This window comes from Erithacus rubecula, assembly GCF_903797595.1.
Source record: "Erithacus rubecula genome assembly, chromosome: 3".
In the NCBI taxonomy this organism is placed as follows: Eukaryota; Metazoa; Chordata; class Aves; order Passeriformes; family Muscicapidae; genus Erithacus; species Erithacus rubecula.
Genome location: NC_136689.1, coordinates 78,652,060 through 78,667,568, shown reverse-complemented (window position 1 = coordinate 78,667,568; position 15,509 = coordinate 78,652,060). Strand labels below are relative to the sequence as shown.

Genomic DNA, 15,509 nt, shown 5'->3' with positions numbered 1-15,509 from the left:
CATATTCCACTTCTTTTCTAAATTGCTTAGCACTTCAGAATCCACTTGCAAGGAGCTGGAACTCTCCACCAGCAAGTGCTTGTGGCAAATTCTCCACCTGAGCAAGACTGTTTAAGAATCAGACAATCTGCTTTCAGTCTCTGTATTAGTTTTACTGCTCTCATTTTATACAGTTTCCTAACATGTCTGAATTTTCTCAGTACAGAGGTGACACTGAAAGAGAGCTAGTGTCCCTCCATAAATACCTCTTTGTTGTCACAGGATGAGTCCAGAATTAGCTGAAGTACACACAGGTCAGAGATTTGGAAAGCAGCAGCCTCCTTTATTTTCAAACAGATTCTACTTGGTGATTACTCTTGTGCAACTTTAATGATTTATCGTTTTAGTGAAAACATGACCAAGCATCACCTTCTGAGGAAAAGACATTTCCATAATTACTTTTTGTGCATCTAATGCAGTGTAGCTGACCACCATAGATAACAACAGGGAAAAGTATCAGGAAGGGTGAAATCATTCCACTATAAAACCCAATCAGCTGTTTTAGGAGAATGAGCTGTAAAATGTACACACATACATTTTGATATCACCCCTATTTGTCATGAGAATAAATGCCCTCATATTATTTAGTCAAGTGATCCAGACTTCCCCTTTCTCTTAAAAAAAAACCAAAACAAATGAAAGAGAAAAACAAAACAACAAGAAAAAAATGTAATACCTAAAGAAGACAGAAGCTTTACTCCAGGACAAGTGAAAAATTTTTTAGTACCTATTTTGCTTCTTTACTGCGAAACCAGAACAGAAGATTGCTGTAAACATAAAAGAAATGCAACCTAACAAGCAGAGGTAAGGAAAAAAAAGGAAAAAAAAGGGATAAAAAAGCTAAGCATCTTGGCTAAATTGACTCATTTATCTAGGAATACACTTGCACATGTATTTTAGCACTGGCACAAAACAATGACAGATACAGTAAATGAATGAGGAATTGCATCTCTGCCTGTTTTTCTTTTTCTACACTTCTCCTCCGTCTCTAAAAAAACTAACACATTCAGACAAGCCAAAGCTGAAGCAAAGCCCTTCCAAGTTGCCAGCACTCTTTTTCTTCAGTTAGATGCTTTTTAAATTTATATGACAAATTTCAACTGTACTGAAGAGTAGGAATTTACAAATTCTGGAGACTAAAACCTTCCAGTTTTTCAGAAGCCAAGTGTAAATGAATAACAAGAAGAAATGAGCAGAACAGTAACACATCCAGTTGGCTGCCTCACATGCCCTCTCTATAGACTTTCAGTGGGGGTCTGCATATGAACTTAAAACATCACACACAGAAATAAACCCTCAAACAATTAGCTGATATGTGTAATCACACAAAAAATTCAGAATGCAGAGTGAATCAGTACTTGGCCAAATATGACCTGAATCATTTTAGAACAGTGGCCATCCTCTGACTAATACACAGGTGAAGCTAAGAGCACAATTTTTTTAGCAGAAATGAACACTGTCTGCTGGTAACTGATTTCTGCACATTTTTATATTTATCTTTTTAAAAAATAAGCTATAAAGGGAATATCAGGATTTGTGTGATCTAGCATGTTTTATCTAGTATTAGGATCTAACATGCTTTATCTAGCTTTCAACAGCTTTATCTAGCTTTCAGGTCATTTGGGTAAAGATCAGATATGTGAAATTACACACTGCTAGCTGAATTCATCCTTTTCTGGCTTCAATAAAGTTTTATGCTTGATCAGAAACTATTGTCATGCAAGCAGAAAACAAGATAATGAAAATACTAATGGGATCACAGAAAAAGAACTGAGGTACACCAGCCACCATCTACACCTGCTACAAACAACTAGCTCTGACTTTACAAAAGCTACTAAATCTTCTTTAATTTTCCAATACTCTAATTTAATTAGCTGTGCACTTAATGTGTAATCAAATTCAACAATCTGCCACCAGAAAGGTATCAACAAGAGGAACAGGTACTTGACAGCAGTGGCATTGTGATATGTAGGTGTACTGCCCTTTGCTTTATTTTTTACTTTTTTAAACTCTGCTCTCAGCACCAATTTAGATAAAAGGTAATAACAGTCCAAATACCTCTGCACATTTTGCTCATCCCTAGCATCAAAACAGATGTTTGCAGCAGCTCTATTATTTTTGGTCACTCTGTGATTTGGTCACTCCAGTCTTCTTTGGAAAAGTTTTACAAGCACAAGTTGCACCCTTCACTTCCAGCCTTTAAAGGAACTTGGAACAGCATCAAAAGTAACACTAACTTATGCACTCTGCTTATCCATTGTATGTCCTAGACACAAATGTGAAGGGCCTAAAAAAAACCAACATTTTGGTGGCTGATGCTAACTTGACATAAAATAAGGAGAAAAGTATCCTTAAAAGGGAGGAATACTCTCTATTCCCCCACTTTAAATAGATACCAGGCACAGTAGAACCCAGGAGAGTATTTTTAAGTTGTTTTCTCTGTTTTTTCCCTGCTTAGACAATCAAATAGAATGTTAAATCTCAGTCTTCTTAGCACTGTCATCAGTTAAAGACATCCTTATTTGAGGTCTCTTATGCCTTCAAGTGTGATATCAGAGAAAATATTTCTTGCATTTCCTTTTCAGCGCAGTTCTTTGACCCCAAAATAAAATGATGATGCATCAGGTTTCTTTCATGGATTTCACAAATCAGTCATCTGTTACATAAATAGTGACTCTAAGTAACATACAATGCAGAAAATAAATGGATTAAAGTACAATGAATAAAAGTTTTAGAAAAATAATTAAGGATTCTTAAGGATAGGGTTGTTAGTATAGAAAAAATAATTAAGGATGGATTCTATTTATTTAGTGACTCAAAAAACTTGAGGTTAAAAGATTACAACTTCATTCCCTTTATCTCTGAATTTGTTGATTATAACTGCTAGTGTTTAACATCAGCATAAATTAAAGATTTGATCCTACATAACTACTTACAACTTTTCATTTTGTTCATAGCAAAGGGATCTCAAGAGCACTGACCGAAAAATTAACTCAATGAGAGTTTGAGTGATTTGTGCCTCTGCTTTTTTAGGTTTGGCCAAGTGCCACCTTAACCAAAGACAAACTAGGTTATAAAGGATTCTCCCAAAAGATATAGTAAGACTTGTATATAACAATAGCAAACAATTATTATTTTCAAAATGGAAACACAACCCGAGTGAGGATTTGATATATTTTTTAAAAAAATTAAATTAAATGTTGTTAATAATTATACTCTGCATTAAAATTCAGGTAAAATTTATAAAAGCAGTTATATATATGAATTTTTTAAAAAAAACCTTAATCATGGAATCAAATTCCCTCTTTGTTTCACATGGGTACACATGTGAATGTATACTCAAGGAATAGTACAATTTACTTAACTCATTATTTAGTCTGCCATCTAGCCATTATTTTCTCTCATCAAAGTGAACTATCGCATGTAACACATATTTCAGACACTCATGACACATGCAAACAATAGCAAGAATTCTCTTAGGTAAAATTTATTCTCCAAAGTAGCTCCTTTTCCAGAAAATTCATAGTTCCAATCTTGTCTTTAATTCCTTGTGCACGTAGAAACACATACATGCAAACACATCTATAAATCAAAATCATCCTGATTCCAGAATTTAAAGTTGAATAACACACATAAAAATGAAACTATGATATTGTTAGCCTGTATGAAGAATTTAATTTGAATCTTGCAGTAAAAATGGGCCAAAATTGTCTTTAAAAATGGACTCTGAGGTACGTGCTGTTCTAACTAAAAGATGTGCAGGTTCTGAATGAGAATAAAACCTGTGAAGAACTATGTAAATACAGAAGCAGGTGAAACAGGCTCATATTCAACCTCCTGGGCATCTCAAATAGCAAATAGACTTCATAGATGGAACATTTACATGAGAAAAGCAAACTGAAGCATGTACCCTGTAAACACCTTAACAACCTGAGTTTATGAAGAAGTTCACCTTATTGAAGAAGAAAAGATGCACACTTTCTATGAGGTTTGTGAAAAGATTATGCAGGCATGCTTATTGTTCATGGCAACTGTAGCACAAAGACTTTTATAAGCTGGCATGTATTAGGTTTTCACTCTTTACAGACACAGCAGCACATTTGTCATGTAGGTAGACACAAATAAACATTTGAATTTAGAAGCTTTCCTTTAAAAAAAAAAAAAACAAACCAGAAAAGGTGAGAACAGGTACTTGTAACAGACATCCACCACATAATGTCAAAGCCCCACTATTAATATTGACCTTTCCTAGCTGTCACAGTTTTTAAAGTACATTTCTGAACATAAATTTACTCATTTAAAAACTACTATTTAGATGACTTTTTTTATATTTTGAGAGATATAAAAATTTTTAGGAAATCTAGCTTTCATCTTAACCAATCTTTTATGGATCATTCTTACTGTTACTTGAGGTGAGCAATAGCAAAGCAAAGCTCACAAAACAAATCCATGCAGTCAGGCATTTCTTTCTGTGAGCCTACTATTGCTGCAGAGAGAGTGATAAAATATTTGCCCTTCTACAACCCCAACTAGTGCTTCTTCCCTAATCCATAATCATTATGCATGCATTATTTCAACAGGCAGCTTTGAACAATTTGACTCTTAGGCTTCTCCGTCAAGAGCTTAAAAGGCTTTCACTTGCTCTATTCTTCTTTATTCTGCTACACAAAGAAAATTGCTGAGACACATCAAATACTGGTTTGCTAAAGATATTATCATATGAAACTTGCTTATTCAAACAACATGCTCTTCCTATAAAATACAGAGCACAGACCCATGACATGTGGGATGACAACTTTGATGTAGGCACAATGGGCGATGATGTCTCAGTGCACAGCCCCAGCTCATGTTTAAATGCACATCCTGTCTGATGCACTCTGGAAGCACTCTAACCCCACTTTTACAAGGGATTAACTTCCACTAAACTGGTGGAAACAGGACCCTTTTAATACATGTGCTGCATTTCTTTTGTGATAACTTGTATTTCAAATGGATGCCTGGTTTTGGTTTGGGGTTTTGCTTTTGATTTTTTGTTTTGGTTTGTCTTGTTTGGTTTTTTTTCCCAAGGAAGATTATCTTGTGTTTACAAACTATTTTCCAGCCATACACTTGTAAAACACAGGACATACACATATTTTGGCCCAAAGACATTTTCGAAAAAGTTTGCAAAGAAGAGCTCATTATTTAATGCATTCCTTTTTAGAAAGCTTTCCTATTACAAAACAATATCTGGTAATCTTGCAAAGTCGGATAATACTCGAAAAACAACACTTTGTTTATAAAATGTCTATCTTTCCAAAAATACAGAAATTTGTAAAAAGTAGTTTCAAATATGCTTTTGCTATAAATATGAGATTATTAATGTTGCAGTTTATCACATGTAACATGAAGCCTATTGTCTTCCCAGAGGCAGTGTATGCACAAACTAATATATTCCAACAGACAATTAGGCATGACAGATGAGGAAACGGACTTAGACAAAAATAACTGAAGTGCGTCAATTGTCAAAATTTAGTTTGAGGCATTCCCTTTGTTTTCAGGAGAGAAAAGTTCAATAAGAGAGATTCAACTGATCAATCACTTATTAAATAATATCAAAGTTTCAAAGCAGAGGAAATAAAGTTATAAAAGTCTAATTGAAAAGAGTAGTAAAGTAGGATGAAAATTGTTTAAATTTGCTTCCATGTTGGAAGTATTTCCTGTGCAAGAGAAAAAGTCAGTAATTTTTCTCCTGATTCCCATACACAGTAGCAAAACTACAGCTTGACCAATTTTCTAAGATAATTAAACAACAGATCTTGTTTCTAGCCTTTTTTGTCTTGTTACTGAGCTATGTTGAAAGCCTTTCATAGCTAGCACTTCACTGTATGCCTTTTCTTCCAGATGTGAAAACATGGTTTATTAGCTCATGAAACATCTGCATGCTTTTACAAATGCTGGTTTATTAAAAAAAAAAATAAAAATAAAAGCAAACAACATAAATAGGAGAATTAAATGATATTTTTTACATTATTACTATGACAAAAACTGTGTGAAGAAAAAGAAATGTTAAAAGAAAATGTCTTCTGACATGAAATGTCAAAGTACTCAGCCCTTGCCAAACAAACACGAACTAGCACATAGAGTATCAACAAGTTAAACCACAGCAAGCTTTATTTCTCCCCCAAAATTCCACCATTCTGTTCTGCAAGGATTTTATACTGCTTTTGCTTTGCTTCCCACTTTTGTTCCTGTCTCTTTCAACCATAATACCAGATTGCAAGACAAGACCTGAATGTGCTGTTTAGTTCATTTGGAGATCCTAAACCATTCACCCTACAAATTAAAACAATGGCTTCAGCCACAGCTGATTTGGAGCTTCCAAAACTGGCATATCCAAGGAAACAGATCTTTTGGATAATGGCTGTCCTGAGGCATTGCTCTGTTCTAACAGAACTGTAAGTGAAGTAGCGGGAAAGAAGAGGAAGAGAAGATTTGGGAAGGAAACATATGAAGGAGTCATAATGGTAGGCTTGAAAATAGCAGAGGAAATGGAATACTAGGTGTAGGGATATTAAAGATACACTGGTGAAGAAAAAAGAAAGGACACTTTTGATTTAGAAACACAAATTCTCTAAAGATTTGTTGAAGAATGTTAGAAGATACAGAGGCAAACCAGTGGTGCTACAACACTGAAGACAAAATAAGAAACTACCAAAAGTCAACTTGAGAAGACTGTTAAAGGGCATAAGACTGAAACCCAGTAAGCTACTGCAACATCAACAGTATGATTTCTGTGCCCAGTTTGTATTTTTTATTTTTTCTGATTGGAGTGAGAAGGGGCCTGGTTGAATCAGACAGCACAATTACAAACCTCTGTAATCTACAGATTTCTCCCTCATTAGTGAATTCAGCCTACATGTCCTAACAAAGTCAGGAACTTCAATCTATGAATTAGCATCATAAACTACAATGGCACCATCAGAGATCTCTGAGTACAGCCTCTCAACAAGAATCTTTAGGATTTAAATTATTAGTCAGGATATTGAATATGGCACAGACGATGAAAGTAGACAGCCCAAATTCTGTATATTAAAAGTGCTTGGTGTCTCATAGCTTTAAATACCAGCAACAAAATTGAATATTTATTAATATTGCAGTTTTGATTAAATATAAGCTAACATAAGAACTTGTTTCCAGTAGTCTGGGAAGGCAAATCTGAAAGCCTAATTAAAGCATACACAAGTTGTTTTACAAATCACAAGGATAGCCTTACCTGAAAACATTTTATTTTTCTGTATTCAGCTGTATAGCTCTACCCCATGAATTAATAGGGACAGTATTGAAGCTAAAAGTAGTTAATTTTAAATTCTATTAATGAAGACTATGAAAATCCACTCTAACAAAATCACAGCAGACTAAGGCAGCATCAGAGCTGTATGGCCTGGGACAAAGGCTAATCTGGAATTAAAGGGGATAATATGACTTATATAATAAGGGGCCAGAAAAAGGACAAAAACAGATGCATATTTACGTGTAGCAATGAAGCTTAGGAATATCTTGATTATCTGCTTTAAAAAATCTGGTTACCTACCTCTTGCAGAGGAACTATGGAAAAAGAAATAAAACATACCTGTATTAGAGAGAGATCCTCAAGCTTCAATCTGAAGAGGTAGTTTCTGGGGTTAAAAAAATAGCAGATAAAAATGAATTGTTACTAATGTTTCAGTAAGAAAACCAAACGTTACCACTGTTTAAATAAAAATATGATTAGTGACTATAAAGGCAGAAAAAAATTAAAAGTGGTAAGTATTCAGGACTTCATATTCTTTCAGAGACTGTCTTAATATAAGCCCTTTGGGATAAGTACTAAGCTAATTTCTAAAACAAATTTTCAGTCTGAAGAAATGGCTAAACTTGAATAAAGATATTTATACTGCATGCATGTACATCTGATTCATTGCTCCAGTCTTCCTTTAGAATGAACAGGAAGAAATACTCAGTGCTTTGGCAGATTCGTGTCACCTGTGCTGGATGTCCACATCAGAACACGTGGACAGGCAGATTAAAGCTCTCCATTTCTCCCAAAGATGGGAACCTCATGCAATTAGCTCAATCACATATGTAAAGGTTGAAGCACATGATCCCACTATGGTGGTGAATATTTACAAGCCACAGAGTTGTCACAATTTTGAGCAAAGTCTTGCCCTATGTGGTCTAATTTCTCCAAATCCTAAGAATTTTTTCCCACAGACAGCAGGAGCTACACACAAACCAAACAAGCAAAAATTTCAAAAGTCTGTGCATTTATTGCAAAAATATTTCTCACACTTGTCTTTTCTCTACAGCAGTATCACTGCACCTACAGACCTTAGGAGGAGTCCAGGCAAACCATAAGCAAGACATATTCCTCCTCCACCACTGTTTTCTTTATTTCCTAGTTCTTATCACACCTCTTTTTTTTCTTTCCATTATTCGTTTTTTTCTTCTGCATGTTCACAGAAATAATACCCCTCAGTCCTGCCTGGTTTTACCCTATTTAAAACAATTCTGATTTTCCAATGCTAGTACAGAGTGATTATGTTTTAGAGATGAAAATAAAAAGGATTTTTAAATAATAATATAAATTACTTCAACCTTAATTTATTCATAGCAAATATGTAACACCAATTTAAAAGTTTTTGTAAAAATTCATTCAGAGTAACAAAGAAACACAGATGATAAAGAGATGAGTAAATCTAAACTTAATTTAAAAATTTGCAATATACATTAATTATCTGCAATATTACATCCATGTAACTTATAGACATGCAATCAAAATTAAAATTGGGACAAATTTTTTGAGATAATAATTCTAATTCTTTCCAAAGAGATATGAGGTATTGTTAATGGACACAGATGGTCACAACCTGTGATTTATATCTCTATTTTTTAAAATGAGATAGCAGGGAAGGGGAGAAGAACAAAACCAAATTGTGTCTAACACAACTACCATGGCCATCATAGCTATCTTTATTCATGGACTCTCAGAAAAAGCTATGAGTATTTATTTATTGGCTCTGGTACATATATGGTCTAATTAAATTGTGGCTGTACAGGAACCATGTCACTAGTATTGCTAAATACCCAGGAGTATTACTAAAGAGAATTACTCAAAATGCAGGGGGCAGGTTACTAAGGGCAAGAATTAATGTGGAAGTAAAATAAAGACAGAATATTTATGATTGTACAGCTAAATCACCACAAAGAAATAGTTAAAATACTTGGGTTTGAGTCATTAAGAGACCTGAAGTGGTTAAACGAAGAAAACAGTACTCTGCAGAACAATGTGTAAACAAAGCTTCACCAATAAGTTACATGCAAGTGGAAAGATTTTCACCAAAATACCAGGAATCAATGCATTATAATCTTTCTAACACTACTACACTCCCTCTCTAAGGACAAGAAATACACTTCTGCAGAATCTCTTGAGCAGAAGTATTCAGCAGGGAGCACAAATCCTTGGACTGCTCCTCATCTTGGTGCATTTAAACTTCCATCACCCATCACTGCACTTCTTTCACTCTGGTATCAAAGAAACCAACTTCACTGCTGCTGCAAAACAACTTTTTTTTTACCTCCAGAGAAAGTGAACTGCATCCTCAGCAGGTATAAACTGCTTTCTTAACTCAGACTCACAGGGATGGCCCATAAATGCCCCATCTCACTCTACAAATAAATGCAGTCTCTGTTGCAGAATATGTGAGCAGACAGGCTGGTCTCACACGTTTAGTTTTCAGGTCAGTACTTCATAAAGATTGCTATGTCTACTCCATCTTCAAATATCTGCTGAAAATTTATGCCTATGAGGCCTTTTTAGGGCAGATTATCAAATTAATAATGTCTTTTTATCATCTTCCATTTTGACATCATTCCAGCCTATTAAAAAGTAAGCTATTGTCCCGAACTGTAAAGATTCTAAACTAAACTAAACTAAAGATTCTAAACAGTGCCAGCCTGAAGAAAAACACTCAACATTTTTCTTGTCTTTTTCTTTCTACAAAATGAGATTTTTATCCTATTCAGTAGAGCACAACACTTCTACACATTAATATATTCAGTGTGAAATTAGAAAAATTGACCCTAAAAGTGTTAGGGAGACTAAAATGTCTATATTCATGTGAATGATCAAGAGGCAGAGCTAATTACTGTACATTTTTTCAATTTCCTGTGGCTGCCAATAACCAATTAAAATATTTTTAGCTTTATAAAGCCAGCACAAAGAAAATTGAACGAGAAAAACAATGTGCAAGAGACAATAAAAACACCTTAGCAACATAAACTGGGCAAATGGACAGCACAGATTGACTGTGACTACATAAATAATCCTGGGCTAAGTGTCAAATGAGCACTCAGAGAGCAATCAGAGCTATTCCTGCCTAGATGTGCCCACTTCAGTAAAACTTGCAGGACTACATTTAGCTTTACAAACCCAACTGATTAACAGCATGCCTCACTAGCATGTGAAAACTTGTTCAGAAAGCACACATATGAGAAAAAAATGTAAAAGAAAATTTAAGAAATGAGCATAACAGTAGAAAAAAAAAACAAAAAAAAAACCCACACAAAGGAAATGTAGTAATAAATCTGGCAGTCCAAAGAAAAAGTCATTGCCAATTTTCATGACATGTGCAGAGCCATTATGCTCCTCACGAGACAGGTAACAACATTTTTTCAAAGTGTTATTGAAATTATGCCCTAGACTGCCATTTTTCAACCTCTGTTCAGCTTTATTCCAGTGCATTTATGGTTTGAAGGCCACAAAGAATGAGAAAGAAAAATTAAATTACACTTCTGAAGCACAGGTATGACCTCCTAGCACACAGCCCTGCCTCCTTTCCAAAAACGGTGGCAATAAGCAAGACAAATACAACTTTGCACGCTGGAACTAAACTGATTCGACACTGGCGGTAATTGGCAAATTTGTTTCCATTTGGTGCTTAATGAATGAGGAAAGCAAATATGTTACATAAATCTGCAAACAGAAGGACACTTAATGAGAGGAAAACACAACTAATGCTGAGATAAAGCAGCATCCTTCACTCCTTCAGAGATCCAGCAGGCAGTGAGCATTTTGCTTTGCATTCACAGCACTGAACAACTCTTTTAGCTCAGCTGTTCTAATTAAAACCTGTTAGTCAAGAGCCTGCTCAAACCCAAGGGTAAACACTTCCTCTGGTATCAGTGGGAACTGAATGAAAGCATACAAAAAGCATGCTCCAGTCACCTCCTTCACAGCAACATATTTCAATTTATTGCACTGAATATGTTCAGTATGACTGCAGCTAAAAGTATAAAACCAATCTTCTGTATGTTCCTGAACAAGGCCAAGTCAAAAAACAATTGAAAATGCATAAATATTCAAAAGTATATCATGTTAGCAATGGTTGTTAAATCCAGAATTTTACCCTTTTCTTTGTGAAACTGCAAGCTATAAAAGCTGAATGGAGCAACAATAAATACTCTTGCATTAGACACAGACATGAATTAGAAGAACATTAAGATGGCACACACAGTTCAGGAAAACATGGATTCAAGATTAAGCCTTTTCTAAAAAGACAGCAAAATATATATCTTAATATCACAGAAAATCTCCATAACCCATTCTAAGCCCCCACATGCATTTGCAATTGAAAACTTGAATCAATAAATAGGGATAGCAGCAAGCTCAAGACACTCAAGGTCTCAAGCACTGAGATGCTGCCAAATAAAAGTTAAGGACTAAAGGAGATAATCAATATAAATAGAACTATTATCCACAAAAATTATTTGGTTAAATCATTAATCTATAGGAAAAATAACTCAAAAGCCAAGGATGATGCATTGGAAATAAACCTAATACAAGTGTTCTAGTGGAACCATTTATGAAAATGGTTAAATTAGACCAAGGAAAAGCAGAGTGGCCTAAAGTTATATATATCTTCATTTTGCATAAAATGGAAGCCACAGGAAATGAGAATAATGAAATTAGAGGCTTACTGATAAATGCTAAAGATGTGAAAACAGAGAGAGAATTTTTTTCTGACTAGTAGGTCATGTTGATTCATCCTAAAAATTATGGAGAAGTGATTTTCATTTTTCTTACTGCTCTTTTCAAATAATTTCTAAAATTACAGTTTTACTTGAAGAATGAAGACTAACCACACTTTATTAACATTCAAAGTGGCAAAGGGAAGGCTCATGTAATCAAAAGCTGACCAGTGCTACAATGAACTTGTCAAACAGAATAAGAAAAACACTATGGGAGTCAATTAGGATAGAATCCAAATAAAAATTGAATTAATCTACTCAATGGTGCTATGAAATCTGATTTCCTTCTCTGATGCTTTCTCCTCAGGATTAGTAAACCTTACTTTGCTTCTCTGTGGCTCCTCATATGGCCTCAGTAAATCTGGAGATCCTGGATCACAGCACTCCTGCACAGATGTTCAACCACAGCCAGATGTCACTTCCACATATTTCTTGCCATGGGCTTCTCCAGAAAAAGCAGAAAAGTACTGGGGGTGCCTGCAGCTCTGGAGGTCACCCTCATCCTGGAGTCATGCCATGTCACCTCAAACTTCCATTAACATCTTACTCTGTTGGCCTTTCCTTCTCACACACAGCACTCAAGTCCCCCACCTGCCAATGGCCTCACAACATCTGACACCTGTCTGCCACTGATGCATGCAGGTCAAGGATTACCCTGAATATTATGTTTTAGTCCAGATGAGTTTGTTTATCTAAGAAGCTGGTGCTGGATACAACTTTACACTGAAATATCAGCTCAATAAAAATGCTAATCCTGGATTTCATAACAGTGGTTAACTAAATCTTTAATTTTTTTTTATTGCTGCAACACATATGTCAAAGTACATGCCCCCAGTTTTTATATTTTGGCTGATATTACATACACTGTACAGCATTCACTCATATTAAGAGCCATGCAAATTCTATGTGGTCTTGTTACCATTTTATTGCTCAATATACTAATCTTCTGTTTCCTTTCAAAATTAATTGGAATTAAGTTTAAAGGTTGCTGTTACACCTCCTTAAAAAAAAATACCCAACAATGAAAATGGGCTTAAAAGCAGAAATTTTAGACAGTTCAAACTTTTTGTGGTCTCCTACTACAGTAATCAACTTGGGCATAAAGTCTGAGTTGCTGGAGGTGGGGTGCAAGAAAAGGTCAGGGGGAGAACGTAAAGAGTTTAAAGTACCCAAAGTTCAGAAAATTAGAAAATTAACTGATATGACAGTGACAAAAATTCCATTTACCCCTAAAAAAGGGGTCATTTCTCTTTTGCTCTTACTCTGAGTCAACTCCAGGGCTCCTGTGATGATGCACCATGTCAGCTTCTCTAATTAAAATGCCAACACATTAAATCAGCACAAGAAAAGGAGTTAGTGAATTGACTAGTGTCAGTCTACAAACAGAATATTACCAGTGCAAAGAAGGAGAAAACTGCTGAGTGGAGCCAGGCATGAGCAAGAGAGGTATGAAGCTTTAAAAAATATTCAGGAATCCATTATCAAGTTAGGAAACACAAGCAGTAGGAGGAAAAGACCTCCCTCTTTCTGCAGCAGTAAGATGATAATTTCTTACAGATGTAGCACTAAACCACAGATTAGATTAGATTTGCCCAGTTCAATCAGTGGAAGGACAGACATTGATTCTCTTGAGCCAAGTGTTAAATGAGCAGTGATACCCAGATGGATGTTCAAAGAGCAGAGCACCAATTCCCTCTGCCTGTGTATATCCTCCCTGTACATGCAGCCCCCAGAGCACCTTATTAAACAAGAAGCTCTAAGATTCTCCTGCTGGGAGCAGACAACAGCAAGAAGCAAACCTGTATAGTTATTTATTCCTTTGTTAGAGATCCTTAAGCCACTGTTAATGAATCCCTTAATTTGCCTTTCTGTTATTATGGCAAGTAGTGGTAATAGCTCAAATTAACATTCCCAAACACACATCTAATTAAGGGAGAAGCTTTACTGTTGCATCCTTCATCAGTGAGATAAGGAGTGACTGAGGCAATAAGCCACCCCAAAGCAAGTTATAATCCTAAAAAGCAAGTTTAATTAACTTACAGGAGAACATATAGGAGAAAGCCATCACTATTAGGATACTCTATGTCAGGGTTAAAAAAAAAAAAAAAAAATTTAAGGTATGTCTAAATATATATTAGCCAATTAAAAAGAAAGAGGAATAGCTTTAAGATCTATTTTTGATATTAATACCCTACTTGGATTAAAAAAAAAAAAAAAAATCCACATTTTAGGAATTAACTCAATCCAGGCTGCTATCAGTTCAAAATTTCAAGCACAGGAGGCTTGGGAAAAGAGGATAACTTCATTTTCCCTTTAAAAATAGACTTAAGTCTTCTTGCATGGTTTGAATAAAACCACTGAGAAAAATAATTAAATTAAAAGTCACAAAAAAACGAAAAAGAAAAATTTGCCCTAAACTACTGGGGTTTTGCCATGCTTTTTGTCGACTCTCATTTAGCTAAAATGGATGAAACACTTTTAGCAATTTTTGATTTATCAAAATTAGAGCTGCTATATGTTACCTACATTGTCAGAAGATGAGGAGGAAAAATGGCAATGCACAATTTGCTTGGTAGTTCACAGACTGTTATATCCTTCCTCTAATCTGGTCTTCTCCCCTTCAACTGACCTTTCCAAAGAAACATATGGCAAAGCACTTTCACACAGCAAAGAAGACAAGGTTGTTCTTGGAGAAATTCATGAATCTTTATGCCTACCAGTATTTCAAAATATAGAAATCACCATTATATTTTATTACATGCTAAATCAGTCAACTAAGTAACACACAGAGAAATATTTCATCTGAATATTTTATTAGAATTTATCAGAATAAGATAAACAAGTGTCTCTCATTTCCTTGAGCTTACTGAGGAGCTAATGCCCTGAGAGTAATCCTTTGCTGGTGCCATTTAATTATAAAAGTAAATTCTGCCCTGCCATATGGGTTGGCTTTTTTCTAAGAAAACAAATGAATTCCCAAGAAGGTTTTAGATTGCAATAGAACTCATTTATTTTTATCTGCCAGGTCACATACAATATTAAGAACAATGCCTGGGGCAAATTTTAAAGATACAGTTTCATGGGAGCATGGATTGCATGATTAATATGAAGGCACATATTAGTGTTAGAGTGGTACCATTCACAGATTTCTGCTGATGGTGTAAGGAAACTGAAATCAGGCTACAAGACTCCAGCTTAATCAACTCAATACCTATAGGAGAATTGGATGTTTTGCAGAAGGAAAAAAAAAATCATCAACCAGTTATAACCTTCTCACAACAGGTGGAAGGCAACTTGCAGAACATGAGGGCAAGGAGAGGGGGACAGATGCAATTGTAAACCATCTGTTTTTGCACAGCAACAGAATGCCCACAGACATCAGAAGACCACTTTTATTTCCCAAACTGGACAAGCAAGACTAA

At 35.2% G+C, this 15,509-nt stretch overlaps 1 protein-coding gene across 2 annotated transcripts in view; it reads right to left on the bottom strand.

The window, feature by feature from the left end:
• The window catches only part of SEMA5A (semaphorin 5A), a 304,799-nt gene that overhangs the window by 170,807 nt on the left and 118,483 nt on the right, over nt 1-15,509 (bottom strand). For both annotated transcript variants that reach the window (XM_079301152.1, XM_079301151.1), the window contains one exon: nt 7,652-7,697. In XM_079301152.1, coding sequence (XP_079157278.1) covers nt 7,652-7,697 — 46 coding nt within the window. The remainder of the gene's footprint in view (nt 1-7,651; nt 7,698-15,509) is intronic.